Genomic DNA, 22,091 nt, shown 5'->3' on the forward strand with positions numbered 1-22,091 from the left:
TTTCCACCCCTTTTCTCAGCCAGTGAGTTTCAAGCTCCAACCACTAGATGAGATGAAATAGTATTTTTTGGTTTTGCAAACTCCCTAATTCCCTTCTATTACGCAAATCCAAATCCCCTATTTGCTAACCCCTATGCAAAGAGAAAGGCATCCTTACTGATCTATGAATTAAATTTAAACCAAGGAAGTCTCCCCAATCCAGATGGTCTCTACATAGCTATAATACACCAGCTCTGGCAACATCTTTGTATCCCTTCTGCATCCTTTCAGGCACCATCACATCCTCCTTGCAATGGGGCAAGCAGAACTACACAGTTTTCTAGCTGTGGCCTAATATTTAACACTATACAAGCTTGATCTCACTTCTTGTATTCTGTGCCATGGCCAATAAAGCCAAGTATCCTGCTGCATTCTTAACCACAATCTACTCCTCTGCCACTTTGAATCTCTGATCTTCTTGAAATCTTTGCATATTAGATATCGAGAGAGGATGTGTTGGAGTTGTTAGAAAATATTAGGACAGATAAGCCCCCGGGGCCTGACGGAATATTCCCCAGGCTGCTTTGCGAGGTGAGGGAGGAGATGGTACTGGATTGGAAGGTGGCAAATGTTGTCCCCTTATTCAAAAAAGGTAGTATAATCCATGGAATTACAGACCAGTGAGCCTTACATCTGTGGTGAACAAGCTGTTAGAAAAGATTCTAAGAAATAGGATCTATGAGCATTTAGAGAATCATGGACTGATTAGGGACAGCCAGCATGGCTTTGTGAAGGGAAGATCTTGCCTCACAAGCCTGATAGGGTTCTTTGAGAAGGTGACCAGGAAGATTGATGAGGGTAGTGCAGTAGATGTGGTCTACATGGATCTTAGTAAGGCATTTGACAAGGTTCCACATGGTAGGCTTCTTCAGAAGGTCAGAAGCCAAGGGATCCAGGGAGGCTTGGCCGTGTGGATTCAGAATTGGCTTGCCTGTAGAAAGCAAAGGGTTGTGGTGGAGGGAGTGCATTCAGATTGGAGGGCTGTGACTAGTGGTGTCCCACAGGGATCGGTTCTGGGACCTCTACTTTTCGTGATATTTATTAATGACTTGGATGAGGGGGTGGAAGGGTGGGTTAGCAAGTTTGCAGACGACACAAAGGTTGGTGGTGTTGTGGATAGTGTGGAGGGCTGTTGAAGCTTACAGAGGGATATTGATAGTATGCAGAGCTGGGCTGAGAAAGTGGCAGATGGAGTTCAATCCAGAAAAGTGTGAGGTGGTACACTTTGGAAGGACTAACTCCAAGGTGGAGTACAAAGTTTATGGCAGGATCTGGGGAGTGTGGAGGAGCAGAGGGATCTGGGGGGTTCATATCCACAGATCACTGAAAGTTGCCTCACAGGTGGATAGTGTAGTTAAGAAAGCTTATGGGATGTTAGCTTTCATAAATTGTGGGATCGAGTTTAAGAGCCGCGAGGTAATGATGCAGCTCTACAAAACTCTGGTTAGACCACACTTGGAGTACTGTGTCCAGTTCTGGTCACCTCATTATAGGAAGGATGTGGAAGCGTTGGAGAGGGTGCAGAGGAGATTTACCAGGATGCTGCCTGGATTAGAGAGTATGCATTATGAGGAGAGACTAAAGGAGCTAGGACTTTACTCATTGGAGAGGAGGAGGATGAGGGGAGACATGATAGAGGTATACAAAATATTAAGAGGAATAGATAGAGTGGACAGCCAGTGCCTCTTTCCCAGGGCTCAATACAAGAGGGCATGGCTTTTAGGTAATGGGTGGGAAGTTCAAGGGAGGTATCAGAGGGAGGTTTTTCACCCAGAGAGTGGTTGGTGCATGGAATGCACTGCCTGGGGTAGTGGTGGAGGCTGATACGTTGGTCAAGTTCAAGAGATTGTTAGATAAGCATATGGAGGAATTTAAAATAGAGGGATATGTGGGAGAAAGGGGTTAGATAGTCTTAGGCGAGGTTTAAAGGTCGGCACAACATGGTGGGCCGAAGGGCCTGTATTGTTCTATCGTTCTATTAATTCTCCTCAAATGTCTTATGGCCACCTGTTTAGGTGGAAACAATCCATTGATACCTTATGGCTCTTAGTTTGAAATGCAATTCAACTCTGCCTGCACGTGGTATTTGGGATCTTTTTCACATGTGGGTCTGGTCATTGCCGTAAACAATTAACCTACAGACCCAAAGCTCATTAGCAGTCCAAAGAAAATGTGTACGCAATGTGAAATGGGGAAAATGGGTGAACAGGTGAATAAAAATCAGAAGATTTTATGCAGGTTAAAAACAAATCAGGCCAAATAATTTTAGTTGTTGCTATGTTACCCCGGAGAATCCAGGCCTATCACGGTGCACGGCTGGATAATGAACCTCTGGTTATTGGCATTGCAGCACATCAATAGATGGGAAGCCTCAGTTCCCTTGCCCCCAAGTTTTTGTACAAGGTAGAGGGATAAAAGTTTTGTAACTAATGGCATGCAATAATGAAATTGCAGAGCTCTGGGAAGGAGCAGTTGGATTTTCTGCTTAGAGCAGACAGACTAAATGGGCCAAAAATCTTCCTCCCATACTATAACAATTCTATGATACATCTTATATAGTGATACCTTGGTTTAATATTGCTTAATGGTCTTCAGTTTAGTCATTAATTTGACAGAACGATATTTTAAACACGCTTTTAAACATGCAATTATTCAATAAGGAGCCCTGTTTAATGTAGCAAAACAAAATATTACAGACGGCATAATTGACAGAAATTGGGAAAAACAATAAGCATTGGAGACAAGGCTATTAAAGTGGAGGTGCTGTAAACAAAGTGCAATAACTCTGTCCGATAGGGTACTATTTTAACTGTGGAAGATTTTACAGATGCCCTTTAAAGACAAGTGAAATAAATTCAATAATTTGAGAGTGGTATTAGTACGTGCCCAGATAAATCATACCTTCAGTACTTCTTCCTCCTGGGGAATTAGAGAACAGATTTACAGAAGATGCATTAGAACGTTAGCATGCTTTCAGTGCACGATCTGCCCTCTGAATTTACCAAGAACTCAGAGGGTTCTGGGAGAAAGAACGGATAGTTCGGCTTATTTGTACAGAAGCAGCTATTCACAGCTCCTGCTCACTCACATCCAGCAAGATTGAAACACATTATGCCAAAAATAAAAGAGCTCCACAAATAAAAGAGCTCCACAGTATCAAGGTAGCTCCCTCACTGGAACAATACATTGAGCCTATTCCACATGAGGTTATGGCTGCATTGCACCTCAAATGTCTGGATGTAGCGAAAAAAAACTCAAGTCTGACGATTCCCTTGGTGGGAAGTATTTCTTGATTTCATTCCTCCTCAGCAAACAACAGTGTCAATACCTTGTCCTTGGCATCGGTTTTATTCTTCACTTCGATCAGTTCCAAGCACAGGGCGTTAATCTTCTTCTTGGTACCGTCATCAGAGAACTGAAGGAAAAAAGGGATAGCCAAACATTACACACCAGCTGTGCTTACGTTTATACAAAGAACATTTACAGCAATGCCAAAAGACAAATTATCACTGGCTATATAAATGCAATAAGCATTGACCAACTCCACTGTGGGAAGAGCTCATTTGCATTGGCTCTGTACCCTATTCCACTTGTGTAGGTCTCACTCTGGATAGTTCAAATTGAGATCTCAAACACCTGCAATAACAAAAACAGCTTCATTTCATGATTTATCAATTGTGACAAGAGCTAGTACCAAGGTTTAAGGTTCAACTGTACCTGGGACCAAAAAAAAGTCTTCTTATCTGATTATAAAAACAAGGGTGGATAGAATCTAAATCTTTAACCAACAAAGCTGCGTAGAGCTTCATCATACTATGTTGCAATATCAAGTAAGCAAAGTGCTGATGCACTAGACGCGATGTTCCTTAACCACATTAACAGAAAAAAAACTAAAAATGGAACGAACTCCATGTAACCAGTGTACTGGAGTAGTCAGAATCTCATGAGGGCAAGTGCATGCCAGGGTACAACAGCCAATAGAATCAGTACCAAAGTCAAAATATGTCCAGAGAAAAATCAGTCATGATTATAGCAATACCTTAGCTTTGAGTAACTCATTGGCCTTATGGAGCTCTGAAAGTTGTCTTTCTAAGGATGCAACATTTGATGTCAGTGATGTTTTCTCCCTCACAGCTGCAGCCAATTTGCTTTCAACTTTTTTCAGCTCTTCTTCCAGCGACTGAAGCCTTTTATCCTGTTCCCCTCGCTGTTGCAATAGGCACCGGATCTGCAGGTGTAAGTTTTTTCTAATTACTAAGTATTTTATTATATTAAGAGGTACTGCATCGTTAGTTTTAGCACTTCTTATCCATGAACTAGAAATAGCCTTCTACAGACTAAAAGACAGTAAAAGTTTGATTATGAGAGAGCATGGGATTATAGGGACTGAAGAGCATCACATACTGAAGTGAAAATGTCAGCTTTCTTGACAACTCCCAGTGCCTAAGTAAACATCTGAGCCAAAAATGTACAACTTATCCTGGATTTGATCTTCCACCCACAATGTAGTGACTGCAAGAGATGTCCCAGCCCAAAGCTTCTGGCAGAACAACAAGGAAAAGCACTTTGTAGCAACCACAGCAACAGAAAAATTCTGCAAGTACCCAGGTCAGGTCATCTGATGAAAAATTATTGACCCAAAACATCAACTCTATTCTCTCCACAGATGCATCTGAGTATTTCCAGCAGCTTCTGTCATTTCAGATTTCCAACCACCTTTAGTGGTTGGTTTGTTAAATTTCAAATCCAGAACAAAGTCTTGAGCTTTAGCATCAAGACTCATTGTAATGATTTAACAGGTAACTACGACACCATTTCAGAGAGTGACAACACTGCTACTCAGCCTCCAAACAGCACCTTGCTAGCAGCTTCAATCACACCGTCCACCCATTCACCAGAAATAAACAACCCCTTCCACAAAGCACCCAGATGTGGAACACATCCACACACTTCAAACACTAATCATCCTCCACCTCACCACAACTGCATTGCCCCACCCTCTCTTTGACACCTCCCTGATTCACCCTCTGACAAGCACAGGTAAAAATATCTATCCATAGGTACTGAACACAGGCCATCTTTGCAGCCTGGTACTAAGTGTTAAAAGTTGCCCAAGGATTAAAGAATGCCACTAGTGCTTCAATAGTGCTTTAAGTAATTTCCCGCTAATCTATCTTTGATTAAATAGAGACCAGGATTCAACATTGCATGGTTTTGTAAACTCCAATTGTTGTTAAAGGTCTACTTGCCTCTTGTTCCAACATTTTCTGCTTCTTAAGTTCTAGAGTCAAGGTTGCATCCTTTTGACCAACGGCCTAGATGAAATTCAAAGAACAGCACAATTATTAAAATTTAATAGAATATCTGGGATTTAACACAACAGGTAACCAGAATGTTCTCTAATCCCACATTGGTGAGATAAAAGCTCCCTACACAGTAGAACAGAGGTGATGGAACTCATCATTATAGGCTTTCCCTTCTCAGGTTATAACATCAACTATTTGTTGAAGATTTCTTCAGCACCACAACTGCCAAACCAAAATTATTGGTACCACAAAGCTCTCCATTTATGGGGCCGAATGGAACAGAAAACACTCTTCCAGCAGCACTTTTGTCACAAGATCAACATGCATTAAGGCAGCCATTTTTAACATAAAATGACAACGGCATTTAGGACCAACTTAAATGAAAAGCAATCAAAATGGAAAAAGTTGTGTTCAAAAATCTAATAGTCACACATTAACAAAAGCACCAAAGCCTGTGACACACATAGCTAGAAAGTCTTAATGAAGTTTTGAAGTAACTCAAATAAAACCATTTCACTAACTGCAGTACAGTTGAGATTCTTCCTTGAGCTTGCTGGCGATACCAGTCCTTTCTCAACTTCAACAGTCATTTGGCTTCCTGTATCTAGAAACAGCAAAGAAAACCCATCATCAGAATGATATTTTAATGCATCAACAATTTTTGATGCACAGGTGGTTAAATTTATTTCCATTTTCCATCTATTCTGAAGGATTTCTCGTTCATGCCACTGCACACAGCTGTTCCATTTCAACTCACTTGTTCAAGACAGAACCGCCAAAATCCAAATAGCCTTAAAACAGATTTGATAGTTTAATTATGTCTCTTACAAAGCACAACAAAGAGGCAAGCTATTGCTGCCCACCACTGTATCTCACAAACTAATAGCTTGCCATGACAAAGTAAACAATGTATGTTCAACACAGCTGAGGGGCATAACGTAGGAAAATAAATCTGGTGTTGTTCTAAAATTGAACTATTGCACAAATACTTGGAAACATAGATCCATGACGACACCGGAGCATGGCAACTCTACGCAAGCTGTTCTCAGCAAATCCACTCATTACATTATAACCGTTCTACTATTATAAATTTCAATTCTACGTTGCATTGTTTTTATTTTTACACCTCAATGTACTCTGCCTGAATAGCACACAAATAAATTTTTCACCATCTCAGTACACATGACAATAATAAACCAATACCATGCAATAAATACTCCATAATTAATTGTAATAATTGGAATGAGGCAAGTTCATGAGCTTTCATAGCACCCAACTGCTCTAAGCAGCTTTTTAAATTTAATCCCTTTTACATTTGTCGGATCAAAGAAGATCACATTGCAAAGAAAACACAGAGGTAGAGATTCTGGACAGCCACTGCAACAACTAATCTGCAGAAAGCTCTGTTCAGTCAGTAGATGTCAATAAAAAAGAGATTAATGCAAATGGGTGGTTGATGGGCCAAAGGGCCTGTTTCTGCACTGCATCTCTGACCTTCTGTGCCAGTAATAACTTGGTTTAAGTCCACTATTTGTTTAGGGATGTGATCAGTACTGGCAAGAATGCATTCACATATTATCTAAACAGCCACATGACCCATCAAGTTAACCTTATGTAGGACTGGAAACATACATTGTCTAGCTCACTGATGTTAATAGGCCAGATTGTGCCAATGATTGGCCAGTGGTTCAGTGGCAAGTCACCAGAAAACTGCAGCGCCAGTGTTAGTGCATTCCTAAGTTCTGCATCTGAGCATTGCAGAAGTGTAGAACACGCTGCAGGTCAGGAACAATTGCCTTTTGACCTCCCAATCCACCTCTGGACTCGCTTGTTTATGCAGCATGGTTGGACTTTGGAAACCACCGAATGCAGATGTGGTGGAGACAGGTCCCTTTGTGGCTTCAAGAGAGAATTGGATAAATATAGAAAAATTTGCAAGGCTACAGAGAAAAGGCAGTAGACAGCCAGGGGAAGGATGGGCAGACCAGCAAATTGCCCTGATAGAGAGCCAGCACGGACATAATGGGACCAGTGGCCTTGGTCTGTGCTGACCAATCTATCTGGTCCCTCGGCTCTATGCTAGCCATTTGAATGGGATCACTGACCTTCATTAAAAAGTGAATGTTCCTTTTTACTTTATTTAGTTATGCTTTCAGTTAACTTGCATAGGTTTGAGGATTGACTCTCTGAAGTGATTCTTTTTAATTTTTTCTTCATTTAAGAATTTGGCAACCATCACCAAAGACGACTGGTCAGTAACAGTGGAAAAGTTCTTGGCAGCACCATCACGGCAGAGCATGGAAGACAGCCTTGTTTCCAATATGTGCAGACCTTGTGAAGTGCCACAGCAACGATGGCAGGAGAATGTTAGAAGGCATGTTTTTTTCTTTCTAGCGTTCGGGATAGCAGCGAGTGACTGCACAGGCGCATGACGTCACTCGGAAGCGCGCGGGCGATTTAAAAGTCGGTGGGTTACCTTCGGTTTTTCTTTCCAGTGACCAGAGAGCGGAGAGTGCCAGAAATTAACGAGGAGCAATTTTTTTTCTTTCTAGCGTTCGGGATAGCGGCAAGTGACTGCGCAGGTGCGTGACATCACTCAGAAGTGCGCGGGCGATTTAAATAGCAGACCAACATATCTAGCGGGCAGCGTCAGAGCGGGCAGCTGAGTGAGAGGGAGCAGAGTGGGTTAGGCTTTGGCTCAACGGGTTTCGGCGAGAGCAGGAAAGAGGCGAGACTAATAGAGAGGGGGTAAGTTATTAGTTTATTTGTTGAACTCAGTGGTATTCAGCAAGATGCATCTAGGGTTGGTCTTATGTTTGGAGTGTCAGATGTGGGGACCCTGGGAGACTACCAGACTCCCCGATAACTACATCTGCGCAAAGTGCACCGAGATGCGGCTCCTCAAGGAACGGATTGAGAGTCTGGAGTTGCAGCTCGATGACCTTCGGTTGGTTAGGGAGAGCGAGCAGGAGATAGATAGGAGTTATAAAGAGTTTGTAGACAGCACCTCTGTGGCGGTCCCCCTCAAAAACCGATATTTCATTTTAGATTCAGTTGGAGAGGATGACCTGATAGAGGAAGACCTCAGCAACCGGGACCTTGGCACCGTGCCTGGTACTGTGGTCCAGCGGAGGAAGCGAAATGCAGTGGTTATTGGGGATTCTATAGTAAGGGGTACAGATAGCAGATTCTGCAATAGCGACAATGAGTCTCGGATGGTGTGTTGCCTCCCTGGTGCCAGGGTACGGTATATCACGGACCGGGTCCAGAATATTCTGAGGGGAGAGGGTGAGCAGCCAGAAGTCTTGGTACATGTAGGTACCAATGACATAGGTAGAAAAAGAGAAGAGGTCCTGAAGGAGGAATACAAGGCATTGGGGAGAAGGTTGAGAAGTAGGACCTCAAGGGTAGTAATCTCAGGATTACTACCTGTGCCACGTGTCAATGATAGGAAGAATAGAAAGCTCTGGCAGATGAATGCGTGGCTGAGTGACTGGTGCAGGGGGCAGGGCTTCAGATTTTTGGATAATTGGGACCTTTTTTGGGGGAGGCATGACCTATTCGCTAAGGATGGGTTGCACCTAAACTCCAGAGGTTCCAATATCTTGGCGGGAATGTTTGATTTAGTTGTAGGGGAGGGTTTAAACTGATCTGGCAGGGGGACGGAAACCAGGATGTTAGGTTACAAGATGCTAAGGTAAAGGAGGGAGTTTATAGAAACAAGTCCAACGAGGATGGCAAGAAGGACAGGCAGGTGAGAAGTCAGGATAATTTGCTGAATAATAGAAGTACAACAAGTCAGGATGTTAGGATACAGAATGTTAGGATAGGGGATGAGGTATATAGGAACACGTCTAAGGTAGTATGTAGTGAAGATGGTAAGGATAGACAGGTGGAAAGCCAGGATAATCTGCTGAACAATAGAAGTACAACAAAATCTTCTATTAAGATACCGGACTAAACATACTATATTTAAATGCACGTAGCATTAGGAATAAAGTAGATGACCTAGTGGCACAACTACAGGTTAATAAATACGACATTGTGGCAATCACCAAGTCATGGCTTTATGATGGATGTGATTGGGAACTGAATGTCCAGGGGTACACAGTGTATAGGAAGGATAGGCCGGGGGGGGGGGGGGGGGGTGGGTTGGCCCTGTTGGTTAGTAGTGATATAAAATCGATAGAAAGGAAGGATATTGGGTCAGAGGAGGTGGAATCCTTGTGGGTGGAGCTAAGGAATAGCAAGGGTAAAAGGACAATAGTAGCAGTCATATATAGGCCCCCTAATAGCAGTCAGCAAGTGGACGATAAGTTGCAGTTTGAGATAGAAAAAGCATGCCAGAGTGACAATGTGAAGATAATTATGGGGGATTTTAACATGAAGGTGGACTGGGAAATCCAGAATGGCGGTAGTACTCAGGAGAGGGAGTTTGTGGAATGTCTAAGGGACGTTTTTCTAGAGCAACTTGTTGAAGAGCCCACCAGGGGATCAGCTGTTTTGGATTGGGTGCTGTGTAATGAACCGGAGGTGATTAGGGAACTAAAGGTAAAGGAACCACTGGGAACCAGTGATCACAATATGATTGAGTTCAGTTTCAAGTTTGAGAAGGAGAAGCTGATAACTGGTGTATCGATATTTCAGTGGAACAAAGGAAATTACAACGGTATGAGAGAGGAGTTGGCCCTAATTGATTGGAAGAGTAAGCTGGCTGGAGGGACGGCAGAGAAGAAATGGAAGGAATTTCTACAGGAAATAAGGAAATTGCAGGATAGATATATTCCAAGAAAAAAGAAAGTTTTGAATGGAAAAAAGGCACAAATGTGGATGACGAGAGAGGTGAAGGCTAAAATAAAAGCAAAAGGGGCGGCGTACAAAGAAGCAAAAATTAGTGGGAAAACAGAAGACTGGGAAGCTTTTAAAAACCTGCAGAGAGAAACTAAGAAGGTCATTAGGAAAGAAAAGATGAATTATGAAAGGAAGTTGGCGGATAACATTCGAAAGGATACTAAGAGTTTTTTTAAATACATAAGGAGTCAAAGAGAGACACGGGTTGATATAGGACCAATTGATGATGCAGGAGATATTATAATGGACGATAGAGAGATGGCAGAGGAATTGAATGAATATTTTGCATCGGTCTTCACCGTGGAGGACATCAGAAATGTGCCGGTTAGTCAGGAGTCTCACGAAATGGAATTGAGTTCAGTTAAGATTACTAGGGAGAAGGTGCTAGGAAAACTAAATGGACTAAAGACTGATAAGTCTCCTGGACCGGATGAGGTGCATCCCCGGGTTCTGAAGGAGGTGGCTTTAGAGATAGCGGAGGCATTGGCGATAATTTTCCAGAAATAGATAGATTCCGGCGTGGTTCCGGAGGACTGGAGGGTCGCAAATGTAGTTCCATTGTATAAGAAAGGTGGGAGGCAGCATAAAGGAAATTACAGACCTATTAGTCTGACGTCAGTGGTGGGAAAGTTATTGGAATCTATCCTCAAAGACGGGATTACAGAATACCTAGAGGCGCAGGGCAGGATAGGTCCTAGCCAACATGGTTTTGTGAAGGGAAGATCCTGCCTGACCAACATTGGAGTTTTTTGAAGAAATCACAGGTAGGGTGGATAAGGGAGAAGCGGTAGATGTTGTGTATTTAGACTTCCAAAAGGCCTTTGATAAGGTGCCTCACAAAAGACTGATTAATAAAATGAGAGGTTATGGAATTACGGGTAGGATAACAGAATGGGTGGAGCATTGGCTGGTTGGCAGGAAGCAAAGAGTGGAAATAAAAGGATCTCGTTCCGGTTGGTTACCGGTTACTAGTGGTGTGCCGCAGGGGTCGGTGTTGGGACCGCTCCTTTTTACCTTGTACATTAACGATTTGGATGATGGAATAAATGGTTTCGTGGCTAAGTTTGCGGATGACACCAAGATGGGGGAGGAGTAGGGAGTATTGAAGAGATAGGAAGGTTGCAGAGGGACCTAGACAGTTTAGGAGAATGGGCAAGGAAATGGCAGATGAGATTCAATGTAGGGAAGTGTGCAGTTGTACACTTTGGAAGCAGAAATAAGCGGGCAGATTATTATCTAGGAGGAGAGAAAATCCAAAGCACGGAAGTACAAAGGGACTTGGGGGTACTCGTGCAGGATACCTTAAAGGTTAACCACCAGGTCGGATCGGTGGTAAAGAAAGCGAATGCTATGTTGGCATTCATTTCGAGAGGTACAGTGTATAAAAGTAAGGAAGTGTTGATGAGGCTCTACGGGGCACTAGTGAGGCCTCATTTGGAATATTGTGCGCCGTTTTGGGCCCCACATCTTAGGAAGGATGTGTTGACGTTGGAGAGGGTTCAGAGGAGATTTACGAGGATGATTCCAGGAATGAAAGGGCTTACGTATGAGAAGCGTTTGTCAACTCTTGGACTGTACTTGCTGGAGTACAGAAGAATGAGAGGGGACCTCATAGCGACATTTAAAATGTTGATAGGAAATTACAGAGTAGATGTGGCTAGGCTGTTTCCCTTGGTGGATGAGTCCAGGACCAGAGGGCACAATCTTAAAATTAGAGGGTACAGTTTCAAAACAGAGCTGAGGAAAAATTTCTTTAGCCAGAGGGTGGTGAATTTGTGGAACTCCTTGCCACGTACAGCAGTGGAGGCCAGATCAGTGGGGGCGTTCAAGGAGGAGATAGATAGATATCTAAATAGTCAGGATATCAAGGGATATGGGGATAAGGCCGGTAATTGGGATTAGAATAGGTTTTTTTTCTTCTTCCCCCATTCCCCATTTCTCATTTCTATTTCCCTTTCCTTGGAGCAGACTCGATGGGCCGAATGGCCTGCTTCTGCTCCCTTGTCTTGTGATTTTGTAATGTGCCCACAAAAGTGCAACTTGGGCTGTGGAGTGGTCGGTGAACATAAAGCACAAGCCAAGTACAGCAAATCTGATCCAATAACTTTCTAATTACAGCCCAGAATTAACCAGATTTACTAAATTAATGTGGCTTCTAAACATTAGCCCTCTTACTGTTGCAGTGCCACAATCACTACACCACCACTATATTCCAGGTAGCAGATTTCCCTTAGTAAAGGACCACACACGATCACTCAACAACCCAGGGTACTTGCACTGACACCTACCTTTTTGCTTTTTAAAACGGTTTGCTTTTTCAAAGGATACAGGACCCTTGGAACTCTCCACCTGTTTAACATCATAATGGCCTGGTGCAGGGGCACAACCTAAAAAAGTGAAAGGACATCAGCACTGCATAAAACAGGAACAAGTAACTGTGGTGTTACATTTGCAAGAGGAGTTAAGTTGTCAGTATATGACACAATGAACAATGTTTTATTTTAAATAAGGAGACTCAGCAGTAATGCTGCATTCAGTTCTGAACAGAAATTTTACAGACTGGCTTCGTAGGCCTGAAAGAGTACACCACTTCCAAAGCAGAAAGGAAACCATATAACTCATGTCCATTGTCAGTGTCCTGATAACCCTGATGTGCTCTACCCCCATTATGCCATGGCAAAACATTACCAATTGTTTGCCTCTCATGGTTTCAGATAGCATCTGCCAGTACCTAACATGATCTTGGTCTGACATTGTAGATGATATACATTCTAGATGATATTCATTCTACATGTGCTAGGTAATAACCAGGATGTAAGCAAACCTTATCCATTTTCCTTTAACCTTCAACAACATCGCACTCACATTCCCACGTCAGCCAGGGGCACACAGTCCTGCATCTGAACACAAACTGGTGTGTTGCCAAAAAGCACTTCAAGGCCCAGGAGAAAGTGTTGCTGTAGGCATTCAGGCAAGAGGTAATCTCCACAAAAGTACCAATGTACATTTTTGTAGATTACACAAGCTGCTGTCTAATACCATTCCTGTGTACTGAGCACAGTTTGAAAGGACTCATGACACTGTAGTCATTATTGCTCAATGTAAGAATAAGTAGAATTATGTACAACATACAATAATGTACTAATTGTACATATTCAAAGCTGCTTTGGTGCTCAGAAGAATATACATCAGATGTATACACTGCATGGATTTTCACAATTAATGTATAATTTGGAAGTCTGTTTAACTATTTCACCACCATGTTTTCATGCCAAACCCTCTTAATAAACTCCTCCACATTCTCATTGTTTAATCTTCTTTCACCCCAAACATTGGCCAATGCTGCAAATTGCTCTACTCCTTACTTGCCATTTCCTCATCTCTGGTCATTACAATGAGACACCACTCAAATTTAACCTGTGCTTGAAGGCTGCACGTAGACCACAAATCAGAGGCTCATCTTGAAGATGCTGGTGGGATGTCACTGAAGACACAATAACTATTCACTATGCTGTACTACTGCCTTGGCTCCACCCTAACTTTGTAAGTGTTCCCACACCCAAACCTTCCTCACATCCCACCTCAACATCACTGAAGGGGTATCCATTTGTGTTACCACTTTCAGGGAGCTATGGGCTTGCACCCCAATCAATGCTCCTAAAGTGCCCTGCCATTAAGTGTATACTTTCCCCTTGCATTTGACCTCCCAAAGTGCAACCCCTTACACTTGTCCAGATTAAATTCCATCTGCCATTTCTCTGCCCATATCTGTAACTGAGCTATATCCTGCTGTATCATTTGACAACCTTCCTCAATATCCACAATTCCACCAATTTTTGCGTCCATTGCAACCTCACTGATCAGCCAACCTACATTTTCACTCAAACCATTGATGTACATCACAAACAGAGATCCACGTTGTTCAACCTGTTGAGACACTTGCCAGCTCAATTCAAAACCTGTCCCAGCTAAACAGCTGCCTCCTTCACAAGTACCAACACGAATTAAACCCTCTGACTTTATTTACCTCATACCATTCATTACACACGAGGCTCAGGCAGCATCCCGGAGACTTAGTTTGTCAGTTATAAAAATAAGGTGGAGAGTATTCTGACTGGTTGCATCACCGTCTGGTACAGAGGCTCCAATGCAGAGAATCACAAGAGGCTGCAGAGGGTTGTAGACGCAGCCAGCTCCATCACGGACACAACCCTCCCCACCATCGAGGACATCTTCAAGAGGCAGTGCCTCAAGAAGGCAGCATCCATCACTAAGGACCCTCACCACCTGGGATGTGCCCTCTTCGCATTACTAACATCGGGGAGGAGGTACAGGAGCCTGAAGACCCACACTCAACAACAGCTTCTTCCCCTCCGCCAGCAGATTTCTGAACGGTCCATGAACACTACCTCTGTTTTCCTCTTCTTGAACTATTTATTCATTTTTGTAGTTTCTAGTAACGTTATTCTATTTGTACCGCTGCCGCGAAGCAGCAAATTTCACCTCACGTCAGTGATAATAACCCCGGTTCTGACAGCTGGACCTCAGCAGATCATCCTGCAGCCCAGCACCATCATCCTCTGCTCTTGCATGGGCCACACAACTGGATCCGCTCCTGCCTTACCTCACCTCTTTCCCCACCTCCCCTACCTTCTGACTCCTCTCCCTCCCCCAACATCCCCTCCTACTACTCCCCCCCAACATCCCCTACCCCCTCCCTCCCATCTCCCCAATCCTACCTCCTCCTCCCCACTCACCCCCCCACCTCCTCCCCACTCATCCCCCCACCTCCTCCCCCTCCCCACTCACCCCCCCCACCCCCCCCACCTCTTCCCCACTCACCCCCCCCACCTCCTCCCCACTCACCCCCCCCACCTCCTCCTCCTCCCCACTCACCCCCCCCACCTCCTCCTCCTCCCCACTCACCCCCCCACCTCCTCCTCCTCCCCACTCACCCCCCCACCTCCTCCTCCTCCCCACTCACCCCCCCCACCTCCTCCTCCTCCCCACTCACCCCCCCCACCTCCTCCTCCTCCCCACTCACCCCCCCACCTCCTCCTCCTCCCCACTCACCCCCCCACCTCCTCCTCCCCACTCACCCCCCCACCTCCTCCTCCTCCCCACTCACCCCCCCACCTCCTCCTCCTCCCCACTCACCCCCCCACCTCCTCCTCCTCCCCACTCAACCTCCCCACCTCCTCCCCACTCACCCCCCCACCTCCTCCCCACTCACCCCCCCACCTCCTCCTCCTCCCCACTCAACCTCCCCACCTCCTCCCCACTCACCCCCCCACCTCCTCCCCCTCCCCACTCACCCCCCCACCTCCTCCTCCCCACTCACCCCCCCACCTCCTCCTCCTCCCCACTCACCCCCCCACCTCCTCCCCACTCACCCCCCCCACCTCCTCCTCCCCACTCACCCCCCCACCTCCTCCTCCCCACTCACCCCCCCCACCTCCTCCTCCCCACTCACCCCCCCCACCTCCTCCTCCTCCTCCCCACTCACCCCCCCACCTCCTCCTCCCCACTCACCCCCCCCACCTCCTCCTCCCCACTCACCCCCCCACCTCCTCCTCCTCCCCACTCACCCCCCCACCTCCTCCTCCTCCTCCCCACTCACCCCCCCCACCTCCTCCTCCTCCCCACTCACCCCCCCCACCTCCTCCTCCTCCCCACTCACCCCCCCACCTCCTCCTCCTCCCCACTCACCCCCCCACCTCCTCCTCCCCACTCACCCCCCACCTCCTCCTCCTCCCCACTCACCCCCCCACCTCCTCCTCCTCCCACTCACCCCCCCACCTCCTCCTCCTCCCCACTCAACCTCCCACCTCCTCCCCACTCACCCCCCCCACCTCCTCCCCACTCACCCCCCACCTCCTCCTCCTCCCCACTCAACCTCCCCACCTCCTCCCCACTCACCCCCCCACCTCCTCCCCCTCCCCACTCACCCCCCCACCTCCTCCTCCCCACTCACCCCCCACCTCCTCCTCCTCCCCACTCACCCCCCCACCTCCTCCCCACTCACCCCCCCCACCTCCTCCTCCCCACTCACCCCCCCACCTCCTCCTCCCCACTCACCCCCCCCACCTCCTCCTCCCCACTCACCCCCCCACCTCCTCCCCACTCACCCCCCCCACCTCCTCCTCCCCACTCACCCCCCCACCTCCTCCTCCCCACTCACCCCCCCCACCTCCTCCTCCCCACTCACCCCCCCACCTCCTCCTCCTCCTCCCCACTCACCCCCCCACCTCCTCCTCCCCACTCACCCCCCCCACCTCCTCCTCCCCACTCACCCCCCCCACCTCCTCCTCCCCACCTCCTCCTCCCCACTCACCCCCCCCCACCTCCTCCTCCCCACTCACCCCCCCCACCTCCTCCTCCCCACTCACCCCCCCCACCTCCTCCTCCCCACTCACCCCCCCCACCTCCTCCTCCCCACTCACCCCCCCCACCTCCTCCTCCCCACTCACCCCCCCCACTCACCCCCCCCACCTCCTCCTCCCCACTCACCCCCCCCACCTCCTCCTCCCCACCTCCTCCTCCCCACTCACCCCCCCCCACCTCCTCCTCCCCACCCCCCCCCCCCCCCTCCTCCTCCCCACTCCCCCCCCCCACCTCCTCCTCCCCCCTCACCCCCCCCACCTCCTCCTCCCCACTCACCCCCCCCACCTCCTCCTCCCCACTCACCCCCCCCACCTCCTCCTCCCCACTCACCCCCCCACCTCCTCCTCCCCACTCACCCCCCCCACCTCCTCCTCCCCACTCACCCCCCCCACCTCCTCCTCCCCACTCACCCCCCCCACCTCCTCCTCCCCACTCACCCCCCCACCTCCTCCTCCTCCTCCCCCCCACTCACCCCCCCCACCTCCTCCCCCCCCACTCACCCCCCCCACCTCCTCCCCCTCCCCACTCACCCCCCCCACCTCCTCCCCCTCCCCACACCCCCCCACCTCCTCCCCCTCCCCACTCACCCCCCACCTCCTCCCCCTCCCCACTCACCCCCCCACCTCCTCCCCCTCCCCACTCACCCCCCCACCTCCTCCCCCTCCCCACTCACCCCCCCACCTCCTCCCCCTCCCCACTCACCCCCCCCACCTCCTCCTCCTCCTCCTCCTCCTCCCCACTCACCCCCCCACCTCCTCCTCCTCCTCCTCCTCCTCCTCCTCCCCACTCACCCCCCCACCTCCCCTCCGCCCCCCACCACGTCCAGCCCCCGGGAGATGTCCCTAACCCCGACACCGGGCTGTGCCCACAGCGCCGGGGCACCAGGGGCCCGGCTGCCCCGGGGCCGCACCGCCAGCGCCCGACCCCCGACCCCAGCCTCACCCGCGCTCTCGTTGAAGCGTTTCAGCGGCGCTCTGGGGAACGACATGGTGTCGGCAGCGAGCCCGGGTCGGTGCTGCCGGTGCCCGGCCGGGTCCCGCGGTCGGTCGGTGCCGGAGCTGGAGCCGGATCCCGGTGTCGGTCGGTTGGTGCCGGCTCCGGGTGTCGGGGGGGGCGGGTCGGGCTCCTGGTGTCGGTGGGTCGGTGCCGGTGTCGGGCTCCGGGTGCCGGTGGGTCGGGTCGGGCTCCGGGTGCCGGTGCCGGTGGGTCGGGGTCAGGGTCGGCTCCGGGTGCCGGTGGGTCGGGGTTGGGGGGTCGGGTCGGGCTCCGGGTCCCGCCGCCGCTCTCGGGCCTTCGCTGCTCCAACCGCCGTTATTTTGAATTTCGCTCACGTGATTCAACTGATCAATCGGAGGCCCCGATGCTGGTCACGTGGTGGGGATGATCCCACCCTCCCACCACGGCGTCTGGGCTCAGGTGGACCGCGGCCCCGCCCCGGTACCGGGGGTCCACATCCCCCTGTTCCCCCCCCATCCCCCTGTCCTCCCCCCCTCCCCCGGTACCCGCCCTATCCCCGGTACAGGGGGTGGAGGGGAGCGACCCCCCGGGGTACAGGGGGGTGGAGGGGAGCGACCCCCCGGGGTACAGGGGGGTGGAGGGGAGCGACCCCCCCGGGTACAGGGGGGTGGAGGGGAGCGACCCCCCCGGTACAGTGGGGTGGAGGGGAGAGACGCCCGGGTACAGGGGGGTGGAGGGGAGAGACCCCCCCCCCCGGTACAGTGGGGTGGAGGGGAGAGACGCCCGGGTACAGTGGGGTGGAGGGGAGAGACCCCCCGGTACAGGGGGGTGGAGGGGAGTGACCCCCCGGTACAGGGGGGTGGAGGGGAGAGACCCCCCCGGGTACAGGGGGGTGGAGGGGAGCGACCCCCCCGGTACAGTGGGGTGGAGGGGAGAGACGCCCGGGTACAGTGGGGTGGAGGGGAGCGACCCCCCCGGGTACAGGGGGGTGGAGGGGAGCGACGCCCGGGTACAGTGGGGTGGAGGGGAGAGACCCCCCGGTACAGGGGGGTGGAGGGGAGTGACCCCCCGGTACAGGGGGGTGGAGGGGAGAGACCCCCCCGGTACAGGGGAGTAGTGGGGAGGGTGAGAGAACCCTGGTACCGGGGGTTACCCGCCTGGTCTCAGGTCAGCCTCTCCCGCGGGCCAGTCAGCGAGTGGCTCCGCCATTTCCTGGTAGTGAGCAGCCTGCGACCGGGAACGTTGCTCGGTTCCCTCTCCCCTGAGGCTTCCCGGCCGCTGGGTCAGTGGCGACGGTGAACGGCGGTGGGAGAGTCGGGGGCAGGGACTGGGTTACGCAGGGTTGTGGGGAACGGAACCCAGCACAAACTCAGTGGGCCTAATGGCCTCACTGTGTGTTATGAGAAATCAGGAGGTGATTGCACAGCAGGGTCAGGGGGACATCCCACCGACTGTCTCTGCAAAACCTTCCAAACCTGCTGGTGGGGTAAGTGAACCATCACCACTGATGTCCCAGGGCCGGTGCCTTCTGCAAAATGGAAGCAGGAGCAGGCCATTTGGTCCATTGTCCCTACTCTACCATTCAATACATAAAACAGTACAGCACAGGAACAGGCCCTTCAGCCCACTGTGTCTGTGCCAACCACAATCCCAATCTAGCTAACACGCAAGGTGCTGGAGGAACTCAGCGGGTCAGGTACCATCTATGGAGGGAAATGGACAATCGACGTTTCAGGTCGAGAACCTTCATCTGGACTGGAAAGAGGGGAGATCGTGTGTTGCTCTGAATTACAGCATCTGCAGTCTCTCGTGTCCCCAATCCAACTAATGCTGCCTGTCGGTACCTGGTCTATGTTCCTCTATTCCCTGCCTGTTCATGTGTCTAGATGCCTCTCAAAATGTTGTTGTTAAATCTGCCCTGACAGCACGTTCCAGGCAGCTACCGCTTTCTGTAAAGGAAAACCTGACTCATCAATCTTTAAACATTCCCCTATCACCTTAAAGCTATGCGCTCTAGTATTCAACATTTCCACCCTGGGGAAAAAGACTCTGTTTACCCTATCTATGCCTCCCATAATTTTATAAACTTCTATCAGGTCTCTTAACACTCCAGAGAAAACAATCCAAGTTTATCCAACCTCTCCTTATAGCTCATACCATCTAATCCAGGGAACTTCCTGGTGAACCTCTCCTGCACCCTCTCCAAAGCCTCCACACCCTTCCTGTAATGGGGTGACCAGAACTGCACACAATGCTCCAACTGCGGCCTATACAAAGTTTTATACGGCTGCAACATGACTTCCTGACTTTTATACTCAATGTCCCAACCATTGAAGACAAGCATGCCAATTGCCGCCTTTACTCGCCGATCTTTTACCTCAGCACCACTCTCCTCCAGTAACCCCATAACCCCTGATTCCCTTAGCACTTAATAATCAGTCAATCTCTTTCTAGAATATCCTCAGTGACTCAACTGCCACAACCCTCTAGGATACAAAACTCCAAAGGTTCACTAAAATCATGAACTGAAAACAGATTATTGGTCTTGTAAGCATTTTGGTAAAGTGGCAGAAGATTTTGGACTATGGGCAAACACTTCAGGGAAGGAAGTGGCAAGTGGTGTTCTCAAGAATTGGGGTTAGACCCTGACTATTCATCTTATTTATAAATGATTTAGTTTACACCGTGGAGAGCTACAGTATATACCTGGGCTGCCAGTGACACAAGGGGTAGTGGTGTAGTCACTGTAAACAGGAGAGTAAAATTACAGTCACTGATGTGTGTGAACCGTTGCTATGTAGATTTCAGTACAGGGAACTGTGAGGGTCATCTGTTCTGAACCCAAAGTAGACTGCTTTATCTGGGATTGATTTAATTGGTATAAAGTTAAATAGTGGATGTTCAGAAAGCAATGCACAAATCTAGCATTCAAACAAATAATAATTATAAAGGCAAATGGAATATTAGCGTTTATAAGCAGACGGCTGGAAATAAAGAGAGGTTTTGCTGCAGCTGAAGAAAGCCCTGTTTAGACCATGTCAGAGGCTGTGTTTTATTCACATAGATGTTAGGGCCAGCGTTTATTGTGATTGCCCTTAAATTGAGTGCATTTCTAGACCTTTACCGAGGTCCAGTTCAGGATCTGCCACCTTTCTGTGGGTCTGGAATCAAATGCTGGCCAGTCCAGGTAGGATTGGCACTTCCTTCAGAAATGGCACCGAGGGCATTGCACCTTCCAACCTTTGCCACTGTGTCTGCACTATTGCCCCCTTTTCTAAAAGTCTGGGATGTCTGAGCTTGGTGAGATGTTAAATCCTTTAACATTTTTTAATCTATTTTTATCATTTCAATATTGTTCCTCAATCTCATTGTGTCTGCTGCCCCCCTAATGCAGGTCTTCCCCCTCCCTCTCAGGTTACAATCTTGGTCTGTAATAGGTCCTGCCTTTTCCTTTATTATCAACTTTCCTTCCACATATCTGTAAATCATTTTGTGGTTTTCCTTGATTTTCTCTCCAATCACTTCATGCACCATGTTTGCCTTTGAATTTCCCTCCTGCATCTTCCCTTGAGGTTATTCGACATTAAGCTTCAACTAGTCAGCTTAATGATTTTTAAACTTGTAACTGCTGATCTGTAGTAGCTCGGGGCAGTGAGGGATCTGCAGCTAAAGTGGCTGTGAATAAATCAGTGGGTAAAATCAGAGAGCTATACAGCAGAGAAACAGGCCCTTCGGCCTGACTTGTCCATACTGACCAAGGTACATTTAGTCCCATTTGCCTGAATTTGGCCCAGATTCCTCTGAACCTTTCCCGTCCACGTAGCCATCTAAATGTTATTTAAACACTGTAATTGTACCCACCTCTGCCACTTCCTCTGGCAGCTCGTTCCAAAATCCACCCACCTTTTGTGTGGAAAACTTGCCCCTCAGGTCTCATTTAAATCTTTTCCCACTCACCTTAAACCCATGCTCCCTAGTTTTAGACTTCCATACCCTGGGAAAAACATTGCGATCATCTGCCTTATCTATGCCCCTCATGATTTTATACACCTCTATACCCCACCACCCCAGTACATCTGGCAGAGTGTAGAATGGGCAGGGTGTCTAAACAGTGTAGTGTTGAGACACAGAGGCTGCAGATGCTGTGATCTGGAGCAACCATCTGCTGGAGAAACTCAGTGGGTCGAGCAGCATCTGTGAAGGCAGGGGGATGGTCAACATATAGGGTTGAGACCCTGAATCATGATTAATGCCTCTACAGATTCTGCCTGACCTGCTGAGTTCGTCCAGCATTTTGCTCTTTGTTTATTGTAGTGTGTAACTGGCAGGATGCCTAAACAGAGGGTGCCACCACAAATGAATTTAGCTCCCCCACCTCAACTTCGTTCTGCAAGATGTGAAGGCAGAGAATCTGACATCAGTCACCTGCCCAGCCACAGTTTAACAATTCAGTAATTGAAAGTTTAAAAAATTCTGCAAGCAGGTCAGTAAGAAGGTGGTGCTTGACAGAATCAGCGCTTGCCGCTAGTTGCAAGTGGATCTTCTTTTGATGGT

At 48.9% G+C, this 22,091-nt stretch overlaps 1 protein-coding gene across 2 annotated transcripts in view; it reads right to left on the reverse strand.

Annotated features, from left to right (window-relative positions):
- The window catches only part of hmmr (hyaluronan-mediated motility receptor (RHAMM)), a 50,810-nt gene extending 32,938 nt beyond the window's left edge, over positions 1-17,872 (reverse strand). Inside the window, exons 1-7 of one of the 2 annotated variants that reach the window (XM_052013469.1) lie at positions 17,523-17,872; positions 12,485-12,583; positions 5,867-5,949; positions 5,289-5,354; positions 4,079-4,267; positions 3,368-3,454; positions 2,941-2,958 (exon numbers count right to left, since the gene is read on the reverse strand). In XM_052013469.1, coding sequence (XP_051869429.1) covers positions 2,941-2,958; positions 3,368-3,454; positions 4,079-4,267; positions 5,289-5,354; positions 5,867-5,949; positions 12,485-12,583; positions 17,523-17,568 — 588 coding nt within the window. In that variant the 5' untranslated portion in view covers positions 17,569-17,872. The remainder of the gene's footprint in view (positions 1-2,940; positions 2,959-3,367; positions 3,455-4,078; positions 4,268-5,288; positions 5,355-5,866; positions 5,950-12,484; positions 12,584-17,522) is intronic. The other variant, XM_052013470.1, reaches the window with a different exon arrangement.
- Positions 17,873-22,091: the final 4,219 nt, after the last annotated feature.

This window comes from Pristis pectinata, chromosome 4 (assembly GCF_009764475.1).
Source record: "Pristis pectinata isolate sPriPec2 chromosome 4, sPriPec2.1.pri, whole genome shotgun sequence".
Classification (NCBI taxonomy): Eukaryota; Metazoa; Chordata; class Chondrichthyes; order Rhinopristiformes; family Pristidae; genus Pristis; species Pristis pectinata.